General features: G+C 39.2%; 1 protein-coding gene across 3 annotated transcripts in view; it reads left to right on the top strand.

Moving 5' to 3' along the window:
• Positions 1 to 16,531, top strand: part of CNR1 (cannabinoid receptor 1) — a 155,549-nt gene extending 139,018 nt beyond the window's left edge. For all 3 annotated transcript variants that reach the window (XM_056566084.1, XM_056566083.1, XM_056566082.1), the window contains one exon: positions 12,823 to 16,531. In XM_056566084.1, the coding sequence (XP_056422059.1) occupies positions 12,881 to 14,263 (1,383 nt within the window). In that variant the 5' untranslated portion in view covers positions 12,823 to 12,880 and the 3' untranslated portion in view covers positions 14,264 to 16,531. The remainder of the gene's footprint in view (positions 1 to 12,822) is intronic.
• Positions 16,532 to 21,350: the final 4,819 nt, after the last annotated feature.

Below are 21,350 nucleotides of genomic sequence, written 5' to 3'. Positions count from 1 at the left end.
AGCCACTTTATGTTCTCCTCATGCTGCCGACACCTCTAGGCTGTGTCATTCAGCCACTATATGGTCTCCTCATGCTTCCGCCACCTAAAGGCTCTGTTATTCAGCCACTTTGTGGTCTCCTCATGCTGCCGCCACCTCCAAGCTTTGTCATTAAGCCACTATATGTTCTCAATCTGCCGCAAACTCCAGGCTGTGTCATTCAGCCACTATGTGGTCTCCTCATGCTGCCGCCAACTCCAGGCTGTGTCATTCAGTCTCTATGTGGCCTCCTCATGCTGCTGCCACCTCCAGGCTGTGTCATTCAGCCACTATATGTTCTCCTCATGCTGCCGCAAACTCTAGGCTGTGTCATTCAGCCATTATATGCTGCCACAAACTCCAGGCTGTGTCATTCAGCCACTATGTGGTCTCTTCATGCTGCCGCCAACTCCAGACTGTGTCATTCAGCCACTATAGGTTCTCCTCATGCTGACACAAACTCCAGGCTCTGTCATTCAGCCACTATGTGGTCTCCTCATGCTGCAGCTACCTCCATGCTGTGTCAGCCACTATATGTTCTCATGCTGCCGCAAACTCCAGGCTGTGCCATTCAGCCACTATATGCTGCCGCCAACTCCAGGCTGTGTCATTCAGCCACTATGTGATCTCCTCATGCTACCACCAACTCCAGGCTGTGTCATTCAGCCATCATATGTTCTCCTCATGCTGCTGCCACCTCCAGGCTGTGTCATTCAACCACTATATGTTCTCATGCTGCCACAAACTCCAGGCTGTGTCATTCAGCCACTATGTGGTCTCCTCATGCTGCTGCCAACTCCAGACTGTGTCATTCAGCCACTATATGTTCTCCTCATACTGCCGCCACCTCTAGGCTGTGTCATTGAGCCACTATATGGTCTCCTAATGCTGCCGCCACCTGCACACTGTCATGCAGCCACTATACGGTGCCCTCTTGCTGCCGACACCTGCACGCTGTGTCATTCAGCCACTATATGGTCTCCTCATACTGATGCCAGGCTCTGTAATTCTGTCGCACTGTGACAGTAAATCTAATAGTAACGCCTCTGATCTGCAGTATTATTTCACTAACACCGCACACACCCTATGCGTGGTACAGCAAGGCAAAGTGTTCTATACCCCTATTGAGGCTCTCTGTAGGCCAGAAATAGCCATTTTTAATAGAGATTAGCCGCAAATAAATTCAGACCGAAACAAATTTTGGGGGAAAATTCGGCGAATCGGCCAAATCAAATTTTTCATAAATTCCCTCATCTCTAGTTATATTAGAATTACTTCAAAGCTACACTGGATTTTATCTGGCTAACATCCAGATACAAATGAGAATCTGCCTCTGTATTTATGAAGCTTTATTACAAGGCACAAGGGTAGGTTACAGAGTACCATTTGCCACCTGCAGCTCTGCTGACAGTACTGCTGCTCATATGCAGCTACTCATTGCAGTACAGCAGACTGGTCGATAATACTAATTTAAATATAAGATCATTGGTTATGAAAATGTCTAGATTTATTGCTCACTCATTAGCAGTTCATTACATTGGCTGTGTCTTCCTTTGTCTTAGCTGCTTGAAATAGTAATAAAAATGTGGTTTTGCTGAAAAACAATATTTGATGAATGGTTTGTGGGCTAATGGGACAGACAAAGACGTCATAATAGGGTATTAGGGTATGAATATTTTAGTGGTAGAGACTCTGTATCTCTTAAATAATTAGTCATACTGCGTGGTACCTATGGTTTTGTATTCATACACAACTTATTTTCTACTTAAGAATACAGCTTATGAACGCAATTGTAAACAGCACATCTAGGTTATTGACTGCGCGCACATAATGTACAGCTTACTGACAGGAACACTAGACAGAGCACTGAAAGACATGCATTATGCAAGTCTGGTTGGAACACTATAGGCAGCACAGAAGAACAAGCATTGGAAATGCTGGTAGATCCACAATGGAGACCTTTTAACCCCTTAAGGACTGAGCCCTTTTTCACCTTAAAGCGTACCCATCAGATCCCTCAAAAAAAGAAAAATGTTATATGTTGCTCAGTATCTCATCCTGATCATGTACATGTACTTTTTATGTGTCTATGACCTATATTTCTCTCAGAATTAGCTTTATTTCAGAAATACCTTCATTTTGTACAACAGAAAAAGGGGATCGGGTCCCTCACTGTGATAACCACTCCCCCTCCTCCCCCTCCCTCACCTCAGTCCAGTGCTTCCCAACCAGGGTGCCTCCAGCTGTTGCAAAACTACAGCTCCCAGCATGCCCACACATCATTTGGCTGTGCAGGCATGCTGGGAGTTTTAGTTTTGCAACAGCTGGAGGCATGATTGTAGTCCCCCATTATTATACACACACACACGCACTGGCTTCATATATTCTTACACATACACATTAGATAGATACACTGATATACATACGTACACATATATCCACACACACATTCTTGCAGGGACACTTACTTTTTCATCTGCAATGCAATGTGTTTCTGCCTCTCTCACACAGCAGACATCAGTGAGAGGCCGCCAGCAGTTTTCCTGCCCCTCCCCTTCTCTTCACATGAGTCTGCAGTGTGTACAGCCCCTCCCCCTCCAAAACGTCCAGGACGAAGCAGTGTTCACAGAATGACTGAATGCATCAAAGCAGGCAGGGGGGGGGGGGGCAGTTGTTTGATTGGCTTTTTCAGTATGAAATACTGAAAATTTTCTAATGAAAGCAATTGCAAAACTTTTTGGTTTTGCATGCTTTACGACATATCAAAAGTTTTTATATCTGACAGTGCCTATTTAAGGACTGAGACCTTTTTTGCAATTCTGACCACTGTCACTTTATGCATTAATAACTCAGGGATGCTTTTACCATTTATTCTGATTCCGAGATTGTCTTTTCATGACATATTCTATTTTAACATAGTGGTACATTTTCATTGTTACCATCTTGGTGAAAAATCCCAAGCTTTCATAAAAGTGGTATACATTTTGCATTTTTCGAACTTATTTTCCAAATAAATTATATGTTGATTCACATATACAACATTATGTTGGCATAATAAAGTTGATATGTTTTTACTTTTGGAAGACATCATAGGGCTTCAAAGTTGAGCAGCAACTTTCCAATTTTTCACGAAAATTTCAAAATTGGAAATTTTCAGGGACCAGTTCAGTTTGAAGTGGATTTGAGGGGCTTTCATGTTAGAAATACCCCATAAATTACCCCATCATAAAAACTGCACCCCTCAAGGTATTCAAAATGACATTCAGAAAGTTTGTTAACCCTTTAGGTGTTTCACAGGAATAGCAGCAATGTGAAGGAGAAAATTCAAAGTTCAAATTTTTTACACGTGCATGCTCTTGTTGAGCCATTTTTTTTTTGTTGCAAGGGGTAAAAGGAGAGAAATCCCCCCAAAATTTGTAACCCCATTTCTCCTGAGTAAGGAAATACCTCATATGTGGACGTAAAGTGCTCCTTGGGTGCTCAGAAGGGAAGGAGCGACAATGGGATTTTGGAGAGTGATTTTTGCTGAAATGGTTTTTGGGCGGCATGTCGCATTTAAGAAACCCCTATGGTGCCAGAACAGCAAAAAAAAAAACACATGGCATACTATTCTGGAAACTACACCCCTCATGGAACATAAAAAGGGGTACAGTGAGCCTTAACACCCCACAGGTGTTTGTCGACTTTTCGGTAAAGTCTGATGTATAAATGAAAATGCTGTTTTTTCCCCCAAATCTCGCATTTTTACAAGGGGTAATAGGAGAAAATGACCCCCAAAATTTGTAACCCCATGGAAATACCCCTTGTGTGGACGTCAAGTGCTCTGCGGGCGCACTACAATGTTCAGAAAAGAAGGATCCACATTTGGCTTTTGGAAAGCAAATTTTGCTGAAATGGTTTTTTGGGGGGCATGTCACATTTTGGCACACTATTTTGGAAACTACACCCCTTGAGGAATGTAACAAGGGGTAAAGTGAACCTTAACATCCCACAGGTGTTTGATGACTTTTCGTTAAAGTCGGATGTGTAAATGAAAAAAAAGTTTTTTCACTAAAATGCAGTTTTTTCCCCAAATTTTACATTTTAACAAGGGATAATAGGAGAAAATGCCCCCGAAAATTTGTAACCCCATGTGTGGACATCGAGTGCTCTGCTGCCGCACTACAATGCTCAGAAGAGAAGCAGCGCCATTGGGCTTTTGGAGAGAGAATTTGCTTGGAATTAACCCCCCCCCCCCCCACATGTGACCCCATTTTGAAAACTACGCCTCTCACAGAATTTAACAAGGGGTGCAGTGAGCATGTACACCCCACTGGCATTTGACAGATCTTTGGAACAGTGGGCTGTACAAATGAAAAATTACATTTTTCATTTTCACGGACCACTGTTCCAAAAATCTGTCAGACACATGTAAGGCGTAAATGCTCACTGTACCCCTTATTACATTCCATGAGTGGTGTAGTTTCCAAAATGTGGTCACATGTGGGGGGTCCATTGTTCTGGCATTATGGGTGCTTTGTAAACACACATGGCCTTCAATTCTGGACAAATTTTCTCTCCAAAAGCCCAATGGCCCTCCATCTCTTCTGAGCATTGTAGTTTGCCCGCAGAGCACTTATCATCCACATATGGGGTATGTTCTTACTCAGAAGAAATGGGGTTTACAAATTTTGGGGGGCTTTTTTCCCCATTTTCCCTTGTGAAAATGAAAAATTTAGGGTAACACCAGCATTTAGTAAAAATATATATATTTTTTCATTTTCCCATCCAACTTTAACAAAAATTTTCAAACACCTGAGGGGTGTTAAGGCTCACTGTACCCCTTGTTATGTTCTGTGAGGGGTGTAGTTTTCAAAATGGGGTCACACGTGGGTATTTATTTTTTTGCCTTTATGTCAGAACCGCTGTAAAATCAGCCACCCCTGTGCAAATCACCAATTTAGGCCTCAACTGTACATAGTGCGCTCTCATTCCTGAGCCTTGTTGCGTGTCCGCAGAGCATATGGCGTATTTCCCACATATGGGGTATACCCCACATATGGGGTATTTCCGTACTCAGGAGAAATTGTGTTACAAATTTTGGGGATCTTTTTTTCCTTTTACCTCTTGTGAAAATAAAAAGTATGGGGCAACACCAGCATGTTAGTGTAAAATTTTTTATTTTCACTAACAGGCTGGTGTAGACTCCAACTTTCCTTTTTTTAAGGGGTAAAAGGAGAAAAATGCCCCCAAAATTTGTAACTCAATTGCTCCCGAGTACGGAAATACCCCATATGTGGCCCTAAACTGTTTCCTTGAAATAAGACTGGGCTCCGAAGTGAGAGAGTGCCATGCGCATTTGAGGACTAAATTAGGGATTGCATAGGGGTGGACATAAGGGTATTCTACGCCAGTGATTCCCAAACAGGGTGCCTCCAGCTGTTGCTAAACTCCCAGCATGCCTGGACAGTCAGTGGCTTTCCAGAAATGCTGGGAGTTGTTGTTTTGCAACAGCTGGAGGCTCCGTTTTGGAAACACTGCCGTACGATAAACTTTTTATTTTTTTGGGAAAGGACAGTGTAAGGGGGTGTATTATGTAGTGTTTTACCCTTTATTATGTGTTAGTGTAGTGTAGTGAGTTTCCCGCTAGGAGTTTCCCGCTAGGAAAATTTGCCACAGCTTAAACTTGAAGCTGAGAACTCACTGTAAACCCGCCCGTGTGAATGTAACCTCCAGCTGTTGCAAAACTACAACTACCAGCATGCGCTGACAGACCATGCATGCTGGGAGTTGTACTTTTGCAACAGCTGGAGGCACACTGGTTGTTACCTAACTCAGTATTTTCCAACCAGTGTGCCTCCAGCTGTTGCAAAACTACAACTCCCAGCATGTACTCATCGCTGAAGAGCATGCTGGGAGATGTAGTTATACAACAGCTGAAGGTACGCAACTACAACTCCCAGCATGGCAAGACAGCCGTTTGCTGTTCGTGCAGGCTGGGAGTTGTAGTTTTGCAAGACTTAGGGGGTCGCGGTTTAGAAATCACCGCACAGTGATCTCCAAACTGTGGCCCTTCAGATGTTGCAAGACTACAAATCCCAGCATCCCCAGACAGCAAACTGCTGTGTGGGCATGCTGGGAGTGGTAGCTTTGCAGTATCTAGAGGGCCACAGTTTAGAGACCACTGCACAGTGATCTCCAAACTGTAGCCCTCCAGCTGTTGCAAAACTTCAAATCCCAGCTTGCCCAAACAGCAAACAGCTGTCTGGGCACACTGGGAGTTGTAGTTTAGCAACATCTGGAGGGCTACAGTTTAGAGACCATTGTATAGTGGTCTCCAAACTGTAGCCCTCCAGATGTTCCTAGGCAACTCACCGGCTTCTGTAGTCTGCACCAGGGAGTCAGCCGCACATCATCGCCGCCGCTGGTAACTGCCGCCGCCGATGGTAATTGACCTCCACCGCCGGTCAGAGGACAGTTCCCCTGGGGACAACCTTGCCACCTCAGTCCTATCCCTTCAGGTGGATTGACGGTGTCTTGGACAGCCCCAATCCCCCTTATTTTCCGGGACACCAAAGAGCCGTATGATCCGGAATCGCCGCAGATCGCCGGTCTGAATTGAGCGGCAATTTGCATTGATTGCTGACATGGGAGGGTCTCAGGACCCCCCTTGGCGATGTGAATGATTTCTGCAGGCATCCCAGTCCGGTCCCCGACCGGCTAGCGGCGGGGACCCAAATTCCCACGGGTGTATCCACACGCATTCAGGCCTTAAGGGGTTAAGAAGAAACATGAATATCTGATTATGCAAACTCCAGGCAAACAATGGTATGAAACAGTATTTGCCCCTAATTTCTTATATTTTTGCATATTTGTCACGCTTAAATGTTTCAGATCATTAAACACATTTTAATATTACACAAAAATAACCCAAATTAATACACAATGCTGTGCTCAAGTGACGATTTCATACATTATCGTAAAAAGCTATCCAAACCATCATGGTCCTATATGAAGAAGAAGTAACTGGTCGTGTCATCCTCAGCAGCAACAACTGGAATCAAGTTGTTGCAATCACTGGGAATGAGTCCTTCATATCCGTGTGGAGGAATTTTGGTTCATTCTTTGCAGAATTGTTTTAATTTAGCCACATTGGACAGTTTTTAGCATGAAACACCTTTATAAGGTCATGACATAGGATCTCAATTGGATTCAAGTCCAGAATTTGGATGCCTATTTGGATCCCTGGACATTTTACTTCTCCATGAATTACAGCAAGTCATCCAGGGTGTGAAGCAGCCCCAGTCCGTCACGCTGCCAACACCATATTTGACTTTCATTTGATCTTCTTTTTCTGAAATGCTGTGTTACCTTTACACCAGATTTAATGGGGAGCAAACCTTCCAAAAAGATCAACTTAGTCTTGTCCGTTCACAGAATATTTCCCCAAAAGTCTTGGATATCATCAAGATGTTTTTGGTAAAAGTGAGACAAGCATTTATGTTCTTGGTCAGGAGTGATTTTTTACCATTTTTGCCCAGTACCTTTCTTCAGGAACAGTGACCTTAACTGAGGAATATGAGGTCTACAGTTTCTTAGATGTTGCTGTGAGTTTTGGATGAGTTTTTACTGGGTTTTTGGGATAATTTTGTTTGACTTTCTTAATTATTTAACAATAGGGCCAATTACTTTTTTACATAGGGCCATTAGGATTTGGATAGCTATGTTTCCATAATAAATGAAATGATCAATTAAAACTGCCTTTTGTGTTTTATTGGGTTATCTTTGTATAATACTAAAATTTTATTAATGATCTGAAACATTTAAAGGAGTATTTCATATTTTTTTTTCTTCAGCCTTTGAGCTCATAATGCTCAGTTATAATACTGTGTAATAAGCTTCTATTACCTCCTTCTGCTACATTTTCCCTTTTTACTTTTCTTGTCCTTTTGTCTCTGACCTTTCCCAGCATTCAATAGTCACATGGTCTACAGGGGAGCATGGTTATGCTGCAGTGGGTGGATAGCATTACCTTAGTAAGTCCCTTCTACCCTGCTATCAGCCCACCCACTGCAGCTCAGCACCAACCCTGGAGACCTTCTAATTCATAATATATTATGTTTGCATTGAATGCTGAGAAAGGTCAGAAATAACAGGAAAATAAAAGAATACAGCACTACGAGTGGCGCACAGAGGTGATAGAAGCATATGATAACTTGGAATCATTGTCTGAAAGGCTGAAGAAAATAAATCCTGGAATACTCCTTTAGGTGTGACAAATGTGCAAAAAACGAACAACAACAAAAAACATCAGGAAAGGGGATAATACTTTTTCACAGCACTGTTCATACATACACTTTCTTGCTCTAAAAAGTGTTAGTTTGTCTGTGTATTACATGGAAATCAATATTTTGGGGGCATGTAATAGGATGTTTACTTGTCATGGTTACCGGCCTAGCTATAAAAAGATCACTGAAAAGATCTTTATACTGTCCTTTCATATATTTGTACATTGTGATTAGATCACTCCAAAATGTATTTTTTTACCAAGCTAAATAACCCCAAGCTTGATAACCTGTCTTGGTCTAATCCACAAACCATCAATTATTTTGGTTGCCCTCCTCTACACCCTCTCCAGTTTAGCCAAATTCTTCTTATATACAGGTGCCCAAAATTGGAAACAATACCCTGTGGGTCGGGCTAACTTGTGATTTATACTAAACTATGTTCTTGTCACAAGCCTGTCATGACTGAGTGGATGAACAGGGATAGTGAGCCCTAAGCTTTCCCTAGAAACACTCTCCATGCCTACTTGCCAATCCGTCCTAAACGGTGGATCAACAAACACGGTGCCAGTCCCTTCCTGTGCTAAAGTGCATTGGGCATAGAGGTACACACATAATACTGTACACAGTCGGGGACAGGACAGAAACATAACGGGAAAACAAGCAAACAACCACACAGGCTATAAATATAAAAACAGAGCAGGATATAGCGTACTAACATACAGTTCAGAAACCGGAATCAAGATAAAAGGCAGATATGAATAAATGAACAAGACTAGATATGAAATCAGTATAGAGCAGAAACCAGGAGATGTAGGGGATGAACAGATGAACTGAAGGTAAAACACTAAACAGGTCAGGAAACATAGAACATAGCTCACACTGGAAACACTGAACTGAGCAAACAGGAATATTACAAAACCAAACTCCAAAACAAGGAAGACTATGAATCAAGATAACAAACAGAAATAATTCAAAACCAAACTCCAAAACATGGAGGAATACGGATCAGGACTCTAAACAGGAATACTAAATACACAGCACAGGTACAAGCAAGACTCACATTGTGAACACAGACTAAGTAGAACGGACATACACAATCCTAAAAACCAACAAATGTACATAAAACCAAGCAGACAAAACAAAAAAAAAAAAAAAAAAAAAAAAAATATATATATATATATATATATATATATATATATATATATATATATATATTATATATATATATATATATATATCATAAACAGGACTATTATCCATAGTTAAAACTCAGATATATCAAAAGATAAATACAAGGTGCAAGATAAACCAGAAATGGTCAGAATAGCACTAATCACCAGCTCAGAGTTCAAAGAGAGTTCGGGTTTTAAAGCCATACCTGAGCTGCAATAGGGTGAGAGCATTAACTCCTCCAACCCTGGGAAGAACAGCACAGAAACTACTCGGACATAAAAAAACCAAGACAGAAAAAATACAAAAACCCCAAAACAGACATTACATTTCCCCCCCCCCCTCCCCTTTAAAGAGGGACCACCAGACCCTCTTAAAAAAACACAAGACAAGCAAAACATAAATCAGTATTTTTTTTTTACAAAAAATACCTGGGTGCCCAGGTGGCTCCACAATTTCCACCTGGATGCAGATGCTTGGCTCTGGAACGGAGGTACCCCAACTCTGGCTTCCAGAACAGGCCAAATAGGTCCTTGCATCTGGTCCACTTGAAAACAATAACCAGGAACACAGAAAGTGGCATAAGAGCAAGTAGGTGGGCTGGTGATTCTGTCATGACTGAAGGGATGGGCAGGGAGTGTGAGCCCTAAGCTGTCCCTAGAAACACTCTCTCTGCCTACTTGCCCATCCACCCTAAATGGCAGATCAACAACCACGGTGCCGGTCCCTTCCTGCACTAAAGTGCATTGGGCGTAAAGGTACACTTTAACTCTTCCAACCCTGGAAAGAACAGCACAGAAACTGCTCAGACATAAAAACTAGTGTCTAAACAGACCCTAAGACAGAAAAATACAAAAACAGACATTACAAAGTCTCTATGCCTTTTATGATACTTCCCATGACTTTATCAACCTTGGCAGCAGCACTGATCATTAAAGTTGAGTTTAAGGTTCACAGCGTTACCCTGGTAAAGCCCCAAAGCATTGATTTGATAGTGGAAGTATATGCACCTATAAACTTTTTCCTACTCAAAGCAAGAGTGAAACTTGACCTTTCCTACTTTTTACTAAGAATTTAAGTATTGTGTACCAGAAAGTTTTGGTTGCCTACCAAGTTTTGTACAGTTGTAAAATTTACTTTTCTTCCATATCATTTATATTATTTTTACTTCAGTTCTGACTCTAACCTTCTCCATGCTAGAAAATCATCATATATTTACAAATTATAGCAATATCTCCTTTAGCCATTTTAGATGCATGTGAGAAAGAAATTTCTTTCCTTTTTTTGATGGAGGACGGAGCACTAACTTATAAGTCGAAAATGGGTGTACCAAGTACCAAAATGGAAAGATGTTATACTAGTACTATTTGCCATCTAGTATTACAGGTTTTTTAAATTCAAATGTATGATAAACCAGTAATTTAAAAAATTGTATAATTTGCTGTAAATTGGGGTAAATTGTGTAAGCAAAAGTGTAAACCAAAGAGTGGAAATACCTCCAGCTCCAGTAGATTAAAATAGAGTGCAGGGAATTCCTTACATGCTCTACTTATGCAGGGCATTGCAGAAGATTGGAAGTAGTTGCGGACTTAGTACTTTTTTGTAAGCAAAAGTGTAACCTGACCTCTGCACAGTATATATGTATATAACATTATGATATTAACTTTATTCTGTCTGCCATTTCAGTTACAGAAGTAAATGGTCTCTTCCACAATTATATGTTATAGAAATATATATTTTTTTTTTTATGTTATATCATTTTTCTAAATACTTGTAACTTGATATCTAGCGGATAAAAATCTGTCCTGGCCACATGACGGACATAAAGACTCAGGATATAACTTCTACTGGAACTATATCAGTCGTGCACTTTTATGTCCTTATATTCCATGTTTTATTCATGGAAGTAGGTCTTTACAACATTATTATTATTAAATCTGCTACTAAGTGTCTAATCATAGAAAACCAGTATATCTTTTTGTTCAGTGCTGCACATACATATGGCAGTACAGTGACCCCCCGACTTATGATGGCCCCGACATATGATCATTTCTACATATGATGGCCTCTCAGAGCCCATCGTATGTTGAAGGCAGCATCGACATATGATGCTGCTGTGTATCGGGGCCATTGTACAAACAGCTATCTGACAGCGCTGACAACTTCAGCAACTGACAGATAGTTGTTTAATGTGCCCCGTGTGCCCCGTTCTGCCTCCTGTTACTCACATGCTGTCCTGCTAACTCATGCAGGCTTCCACTGTGAGCTCCGTGTAAGCCCCCCCCCCCCCCCCGAGTGCAGCTATAGCCAATAGCCTGCAGCATCTTGCTGCAGGCATCCAATGAGCTGCTGGCTGCCCTCCCCTTCCTTTCCTATAGAGCTGTAGTCGGCAGGATCGTAATGGAGGACATTCTGTCCCCCCCTGAAGGTATTTAAAGAACTGTACAGTACTGTATGCAATGTCACACATCACATACAATACATATACACACAATACACCCCATACATCAATGTTTCCCTATCAGTGTGCCTCCAGCTGTTGCAAAACTATAACTCCTAGCATGCCCAGACAGTCAATGGCTGTACATGCATGCTGGGAGTTGTAGTTGTGCAACAGCTGGAGGCACCCTGGTTTGTTAAACACTCCCCATACACTCCACATACAATGGTCATCCCAGAACCAATTAGCAGTTTTCCATAGAGATATGTATTCAACATACAATGGTTCCGAGGCCCCAGAACCAATTACCATTTTTACATAGACATATGTACTCGACATATGATGGTTTCAACATATGATGGTTCTCCTGGAACCAATTAATATCATATGTTGAGGGACCACTGTATAAGAAACCTGACAGATCTGCTTTACAGAGGTATTCCAGCATTTAAAAAAAAGTTACTAGTGCTGGGGCTGTAGAAAAAATAAAAAAGTTAAAAAATTAAAAAGATACCTTTCCTCCAGATCCAGGTCCAGCTTCACCTCCTGTTTCTTCCCCTTCCTGTCTTCCACTGCTCCTGTCAATTACCTGCTTCCAAGAATAAAACTTGGGGCTACCTGCTGGCTCAGCCAATCACTGGCCTAGACAGGACAATGCTGAGGCCAGTGATTGGTTGAAGGTCCTGCTTCGAGCTGTCTGTCATCTTGGGAGCAGGCAGAAGACAAGAGTAGCAGAGTATGGGAAGCTGAGGAAATGAAAGCTGCAGTGGGAGCTGTTCGGGGGACACACACACACAATACATACCAATTTAGTTTTGTTTTTTTTAATCAAAAGAAGATCATTTTAACTATAACTAAATCCAAGCCCCTTTAGAATTATCCACAGTTACTTTATTTACTTACCATGTTTTATGTTGTTTCCTTCAGGTGGTGATCATCCTCTCCATTCTTTCCTCTGGAAGAATTTTAACTTAAGTCTGAGGTAATGAAGTCTATCTTGGATGGCCTGGCGGACACTACATTCAGAACAATTACAACTGACCTTTTATACATGGGACCAAATGAAGTTCAATATGAAGACACAAAGGGTGATATTTCAAAACTGGGTTATTTCCCACAGAAAATGGCTTTATCCTCATTTCAAGAAAAAATAATTGATGGTCAAAGTAGTCCACATCTGGATCCATTTAATGCAAGTGATTATTTCAACAAGACAATTACTTCTCTTAAAGATGGTGAAGACAATGTACAGTGTGGGAACAACTTCATGGACATGGAATGCTTTATGATTCTTAATCCAAGTCAACAGCTAGTTATTGCTGCTCTTTCCATAACCTTGGGTACATTTACTGTCCTGGAAAATATGCTTGTGCTTTGTGTCATCTTGTACTCACGTAGTCTGAGATGCAGACCCTCCTATCATTTTATTGGCAGCTTGGCAGTGGCTGATCTTCTAGGCAGTGTCATTTTTGTCTACAGTTTTGTTGATTTTCATGTTTTTCATCGGATAGACAGTCCTAATGTTTTTCTGTTCAAACTAGGAGGCGTCACTGCTTCCTTTACAGCCTCAGTTGGCAGTCTGTTTCTTACTGCAATAGACAGGTACATCTCGATACATAGGCCTTTGTCTTATAAAAGAATAGTCACGAGGACAAAAGCTGTCATTGCATTCTGTATGATGTGGACCATAGCTATAGTCATAGCTGTTCTTCCTCTGTTTGGATGGAATTGCAAGTTGCTAAAATCCGTATGCTCAGATATTTTCCCCCTTATTGATGAATCATATTTAATGTGTTGGATTGGGATAACCAGTGTTCTCTTGCTGTTTATAGTGTATGCATATATGTATATATTATGGAAAGCTCACCACCACGCTGTGAGAATGCTACAACGTGGTACTCAAAAAAGCATCATAGTTCACACATCAGAAGATGGCAAGGTGCACATCACTAGACCGGACCAGACTCGTATGGATATTAGGTTAGCCAAGACACTGGTCCTTATATTGGTGGTGTTAATAATTTGTTGGGGTCCTCTTCTTGCTATTATGGTTTATGATGTTTTTGGGAAGATGAACAAGACAGTAAAGACAGTGTTTGCCTTCTGCAGCATGCTTTGCTTGCTTAATTCAACTGTGAATCCCATCATCTATGCCCTTCGAAGCAAAGACTTAAGAAATGCATTTTGTAGCATGTTCCCTGCGTGTCAAGGGACTGCACAACCTCTTGATAACAGCATGGAGTCAGACTGTCAGAATAGACATGCTAACAATGCCCACAGAGCAGCTGAAAGCTGCATTAAAAGCACTGTTAAGATTGCCAAAGTGACCATGTCTGTGTCCACAGATACATCTGCTGAAGCAGTATAGGTCAGTCATAATGGTAGAAAATAAATTAGGAAAAGCTTGCCCTTTTAACAATGGTAATTTTCAGTAAAAGAAAAAGAGTAGTATGTCTTCTATCCATGAAAAGCTGAAGCATTCACAATGTGAATCATGTGAAACAACAACAATGCCATTTTCAATTAATTATCTTACTCTCCTTAGTTTAGAAAAAAGCACTAATTTTATTATACAAAATATTTTTTAATTATATAGTTTAATTTATTTTGAAAAAGAAGTGAGCTGAACAATTCAGACATAGATTTACATTTTTTAAAGCATTGTTTATAGTCTTTGAATATCTGTGTTGTCCTTCTGGACCTTTACTTACGTATTGTACTTGTCAAAAGGAAAATGAAACAGTACCTCACATCACTTGTACAAAATTTACTCTAAATATTTTAAGGAATTAGAGGTAATCTAATAGATTGATAAACACAAATACGGCATAGGATTTACTTTACCTGCACAATACATGGTAACCTTGGTACGCACTTGGGCTTTTTACGGAATATGGAATACCGTTTGACCTTGAGCATTAGGAAAATGCTCTTTAACTAAAGACTAGGGTATAACTTATTCACAGTTGAGTTACTTCCCATTGACAACAAAAAAAATCTAGGCTTGTCTTAAAACATTTTATGTTTGTATGGGAGGAAATCAATGGCTCCTGCAGGCAAAGGCAATGAAGGCCAATGAGTTTGTGCAAAGAAACACATTGTACAATGGTATTGTTGTGAATTTAATGTACTTTTCTTAGAAGTAGTTTGGCATCAGTAATATACACTACTGATATCCCATATGTTCTACATATTCAGGATATCCATGTAATCTATTAAAAATCTACAACTTTTAGTAAGTTTATTCTATTGTCACAAATAAGTGTATTTTGTTTGTATAAGTCGGTGTAATGTGCATGTCTGTTTGTAAATAATGAAATAGGTCATCGTATTAAAAAAAATGACCGCTACTATGACTAAGTTAAACTTATAGCTCTTGTTGCACTATTTGCACATGAATTCAGTTTCTAAAATTGAGTTCTACGGAGGTATTATAATGACTGACAATGACATATTCTCCTGTATTAGTTATTGAGATCTCTGAACAATTAGATTTCATGAAGAGTTGCTGACTAAAAATAAATAACACATTAATATTACCCAAATAAAATGATAAGGAAGGTCTTTCCCCTCATGTTATAAAGTGAGTCTGGCCTAGATATAAGTGTATTATAAGCTTCATCTTTGAAAATTATTAGAAGTAAAATAAATATCCTGAAAAATATTTTTCATTGGTAATATAGAAATGTTTAGCTGCACTTTAATATAACAGTATCCAATTTGCTGATAAAACTTACACATGCACTTCATCAAAATACCTATTTTTATATCTTTAATAAACTTAATAAACTTGCACAGTCTCCCCACTGAGGAAACCACAGCCTGAACATCAGGGTTCTATTTGACTTCTAAGGGTTATAGTATTTTGTCAACGTTCACTATGGTCGAACACTCAAGTTGAATATGATTGCGTACATTAATAAATGCAGTATATTTGATCATTTATTTATATATAGAAAAAAGACTTCAAAAAATGTTCGGCACTCACCACATCTTCTTAAGAGTATCTTCTTTATTAATACTCACATGTCCAGTACAGGGGAGGAAGACATACAGAGAGGGGGGGGGGGGTACCACAAGGTGACAGCACTGTTTCGTACTAGAGTGTGCTTAAACTGAGGCCACTCTTCAGAAGACGTGGTGAGTGCCGACCATTTTTTGAAGTCTTTTTCTATATGTTGCTTGCTGCACTTGAAGTCAGAGCACCACTATACACTTCACAATAGGACTTAGTCCATACACAGTGTTGAGGATCTGAGTGTCATCGCAGTGCCGAACTGTTATTGCTCCATACACACATTTATTTATATATTTATTTATTAATTTATCTGTTTATTTATTTATGTATTTTTTTATCTATTAAAAACAGCATTATCTATGTGAGAATACCATATGACATAAAGAGTAATCATTCTTAAAATCTCCAGAACATAATATTTTTTTTTTCTTTTTACTTCCTATATTGTTTAATATTCTGTTATACCATGCATCACACACGACCACCTCAGGCCCTGTGCAAGACATAATACAATTATGTTGGCTCCCTAAATTTATATCATTCCAAAAGTGTGTGAGAGTGCCTCTTGCCCCCAACTCCCCCCTCCCTCCCACGAAAAAAACCAAAAAAAAAAAACAATTACATAGTATATTTGTTGACATAGGATGTATTTGTTGTCCAAACATATTTCAAACAATACATTTTTATGCATAATTTCAAAACAGAATAGCCTTAGAATTATATGCAAACAACCACAAGTTTTGTTTATTTATTATGTACTGAAAATTAAGTTAAAATTTTGAAGAAAAGAAATGAAGAACAGAAAATTGATGATGACAGATGGCCACATAATTCGTGTAGTTCTTATATTATTTCCTTTCATTTTTATGATACATATATGGCCATTCCATGCACTTTTAAAGTCCCTGCTAAGAACCTAGCAGATTTAACTTTTCAGTTAAATAATATTATTTGATATTGTTTCTGATTCTCCCCAAACTAACCCCAGTTTGAGCCCCCCTTGTTCCTGTTTTCAGTTTCTTATAAAAAAAACATTAAAAAACAAAAACACTTCCCTCTTTAACCTTATTTGCCCCTTAACATATTAACATATTTAATGGTTTCATTAAATATGTTATTGAGTTCTTTAAGTCTTACTTTATAAATTTCATGCTTAAAGCGTAAGTCAATTTTTGCTCCAACAGCAGGATAAGCTTCTCAATTTTCACTGCACCTTCCGAGCCCAAGACCTGTGTAAGACTACAGAGGCAGAAGTCCAAATTCGTATCTTCAATTCTGTAGTCAAGTTTTTAGCTCAGAATGGGACACGTAAAATTTTTATGCATATTCTGATGCCAGAGGTGAACTGGAATTGCCATTTTTGTAGCCTGTCTTTCATCAATATCTTTTTTTAAGTGAGGTCTCCAGAACTAAACACTAGAGATGAGCGAACTTCAAGTAATTCCATTCGTCACAAAGTTCTCGGCTCGGCGTTTGCTGACTTTAGCCTGCATAAATTAGTTCAGCTTTCATGTGCTCCGGTGGGCTGGAAAAGGTGGATACAGTCCTAGGAGAGAGTCCCCTAGGACTGTATCCACCTTTTCCAGCCCATCGGAGCACCTTAAAGCTAAACTAATTTATGCAGGCTAAAGTCAGCAAACGCCGAGCCGAGAAGTTTGTGATAAAATTGAATTACTGGAAGTTCACTCATCTCTACTAAACACAGTATTCTAGAGGTAATTTCATTAGAACTTTACACAGCAGGATCACAATTTCCCTCTTCCTACTGGTGATACCTCTAGCTATGTAAACAAACATTCATCTTGAACCACTACAATCACTACACCTAAATATCTATCTTCCAAATTCCAGGCTAACATAGAACTGCCAATACAATAATTGACCTAAGATTCCTTTTCAGGAAGTGCATTATTTTACATTTGGAAACACCGAACTGTATTTTCCCTTGTTTTGGTCATTTATCTCTTAAAGCTAAATAATGTTCATGTTACAGACACCTCCAGAAACATCAACCTTGTTGTACACTTTTATGTATTCAACAGACAAACAAAACCTACCAAACCTTCTTTTAATGTTAGTTACAAACACATTAAAATCAGGAGACCAAAGAAAGAACTTTGTGATCCACCTCTTGTAACCAGTCTATTTTCAATGCACAATATATATCACCATAAAAGTAAAGCAAGTCTAAAAGTAAAAATAAAAATGAAAGTCTGTGGTGTTATTTTTGCCATAAAAAAAACCCAGAACTCTAATTGAAGCTTCACGGATATCAATTTAAATAAATCGATTTTTAAATTCTTAGTGTTGTTTCAGTATTTTCAAAATGTTACCTTATCTAGTATTATAGCCCAATTTATAATGAGACCTTGAATTCACTATGTCCTGATGGACAGAAAATTACATGAGAAGGATAAATATATAGATAGATAGATAGACACGTTTCCAAAATCATTCGTAATGACAATTTTAGGACACTCTGCACTACAGAGTGTCATGTGCTAAATGTATTTCTAAAATCTCTAATTTTAGAGCAGAAATTCCAGAAATTAGATAATTTCATGTGACCTTCATGCATATTTGTAAATTTACACATTTATTCAGTATCTATGCTGGACAGGATGTTAATTTAATTTCTTGAAGGTCAGTATGGTTATACAGTTATCTGATTTTTTAATCATTCATTGCCATGTCATTCACGACACTAAAATGTGCCATTAAGAATTTTAGTGGATTATTTATAGGCTTTTTAGATCATTTATTGAGTACAAGAAGTATAACAAAATAGTTTACAACCAAATGATGTCCGTCATGTAATTTTACTCTGTATAGATTTGAAAGAATCCAATTCTCTCATTAAAAGCAAAATGTGATTTATTGAATATAAAGGTTTTATATTTCAATAAACTGACCCTTTTTATTACAGACCGTTTGTAATGAACCTAACTTTTTAACTTACATCAAGAACATAGCTATAATTTACACTCCTGAAATGAATCTCTAGCATTTATTGGAACATAAAAACAAACAAAAATGTTTCCCATGCTACAACTCTCAAAGGCTTAAATGTGTACTCCACCCTAGACATCTTATCCCCTAGCCAAAGGATAGGGGATAAGATGTCTGATCACGGGGGGGGGGGTCTGGCCACTGGGACCCCCGTGATCTCTGCTGCGGCACCCCAGTCATCCAGCAAACTTTGCTATGTGCCGGATAACTAGCGATGCGGCACTGGAGGCTTGTAACGTCACACCTCCCTCTTAATGCAAGTCTATGGGAGGGGGCGTGAGGGCTGCCACTCCCCCTCCCATAGACTTGCATTGAGGGGGCGTTAGCGTGACATCACTAGCCTTCGGCGCCACAGCTGGCATTCTAAATGAACGCCGGGTGCTGCAGGGAGATTGCAGGGGTCCCAGTGGTGGGACCCTCACGATCAGGCATAAGATGTCTAGGGGCGGAGTACCCCTATAAAGATTATGTAGACTTAAAGGGGTACTCCGGTGAAAACCTTTTTTCTTTTAAATCAACTGGTGCCAGAAAGTTAAACAGATTTGTAAATTAGTTCTATTAAAAAATCTTAATCCTTCCTGTACTTATTAGCTGCTGAATACTACAGAGGAAATTCTTTTCTTTTTGGAATTCTCTCTGATGACATCACGAGCACAGTGCTCTTTGCTGACGTCATTATAATAATAATAATAGCTCTTTATTTATTGTTGTCCTTAGTGGGATTTGAACCCAAGGCTCCAGCACTGCAAGGCAGCAGTGCTAACCACTGAGCCACCATGCTGCCCTTAGCATACTTATGCTATGCACGGTTGCTAAAATGGACAGAGATGTCAGCAGAGAGCACTGTGGTCGTGATGCCATCAGTGTTCCAAAAAGAAAGGAATTTCCTCTGTAGCATTCAGCAGCTAATAAGTACTGGAAGGATTAAGATTTTTTAATAGAAGTAATATACAGATATGTAACTTTCTGGCACCAATTGATTTAAAAGAAAGAAGGTTTTCACTGGAGTACCCCTTTAATTATTAACCTTAAATATTTGATAAAATTGTGCTTATTTTTTTACCCAAATTTTGGGCATAAATATGTTGTGAAGAGTGGCTCTGATAATTTAGGGTTAAAGAGGGAACATATATTGGGCTTTAGAGCCTTTTAGTGAGCAATTCTGAAAACAGACATGCTTACAAAAAAAGAATCCCAACAGCCATGTCCTCAGGGACACTAACATTGACTCTGCAAAGATCCCTTTCTCTGCATCATTCCCAACTCCAGTCTATCAAACACCCTCCTACTGGTATGGTTTTTGACAGGATATAGTACATTTTGTAAGCACAATATGCATTTACACCAGTACAACCCATTTTTAAATAATATAAAGATAGTCTACCAGCTCCAGGGTTGCCATTGTGGCTGTACATGTCATACTGTTTTCAAGGGCTTATGACTGTCAGCTATCATCTACTGTTTACCAGTGTAGTAGACAATCATTTTACTAGTATAATTTTAAATGAGCCGTTTATTTACTTGGACTACAGTGAAGTTTTCTTGTAGTATTCCCTAGGGATTTAAAGAATATTCTTCACTATATTTTATGTTTTGATTCCCCACAGAGGTACATAGGTTACAAGATGTCCCTTAACTAACCTTCAGCCAAAAGCAAGAACCATCAAAAGCCTTGTTAAAGGGGTTATCCAGGAATAAAAAAAAACCCAGACCTATTTTATTTCACAAACCACTCCCTGTCTTTCTCCAGGTTGAGTGTGGTATTACAAATTGACTCCATTCACTTCAATGGAACTGAGCTGCAGAACCACGCCCAACCTGGAGACAGACAGGGAGTGGTCTTTGAAAGAAAATAGGTCTGTTTTTCATTCCTGTATAACCCATCTAAAGAAACAAAAACATAAAATATATATATATATATATATATATTTTTTTTTTTTTTAATTCTACTCCGTATAACTGTTAGACAATAATGCTGACCTACCATCAACCAGGGCCCTAACTTGTTCCTCACAGATATAACAAGCTTCAGTGTTGTCTCTGGCCTTAACATTTCCATGTGCTGCTTTGCTCATTACACAGTATTTATTGGAATCTGGAGGACTCCCTAATGAATACTTAAAATGAATAACTCTGTAGAGTTACAATAAGCGGGAATCCTATGATAATGAGGACACTTCTTTTAGATATTTCTTAGAATAGTGTCCTGAATATGTGTTTTATTTCAATTACCTTCACAGTTATTATTTTCTTCTTAGGATTATTTGCTTTTAGTTAAACATTTGACCTTCCCTGTATCTCCGCAAAAATCAGAAACACAAATGTGCATATTTTTAATACGAAGTATTACACTTACCTAGTTTACTAGAATTGGACTGTATTGAAAATGTTGTCATAGGCAACCTAAACCGAGGCCTATTTTCAATTT

Source organism: Hyla sarda, chromosome 3 (genome assembly GCF_029499605.1).
Source record: "Hyla sarda isolate aHylSar1 chromosome 3, aHylSar1.hap1, whole genome shotgun sequence".
Lineage (NCBI taxonomy): Eukaryota > Metazoa > Chordata > Amphibia > Anura > Hylidae > Hyla > Hyla sarda.
The sequence above is the reverse complement of the archived record's forward strand: the minus strand, read 5'-3'. Positions and strand labels throughout refer to the sequence as shown.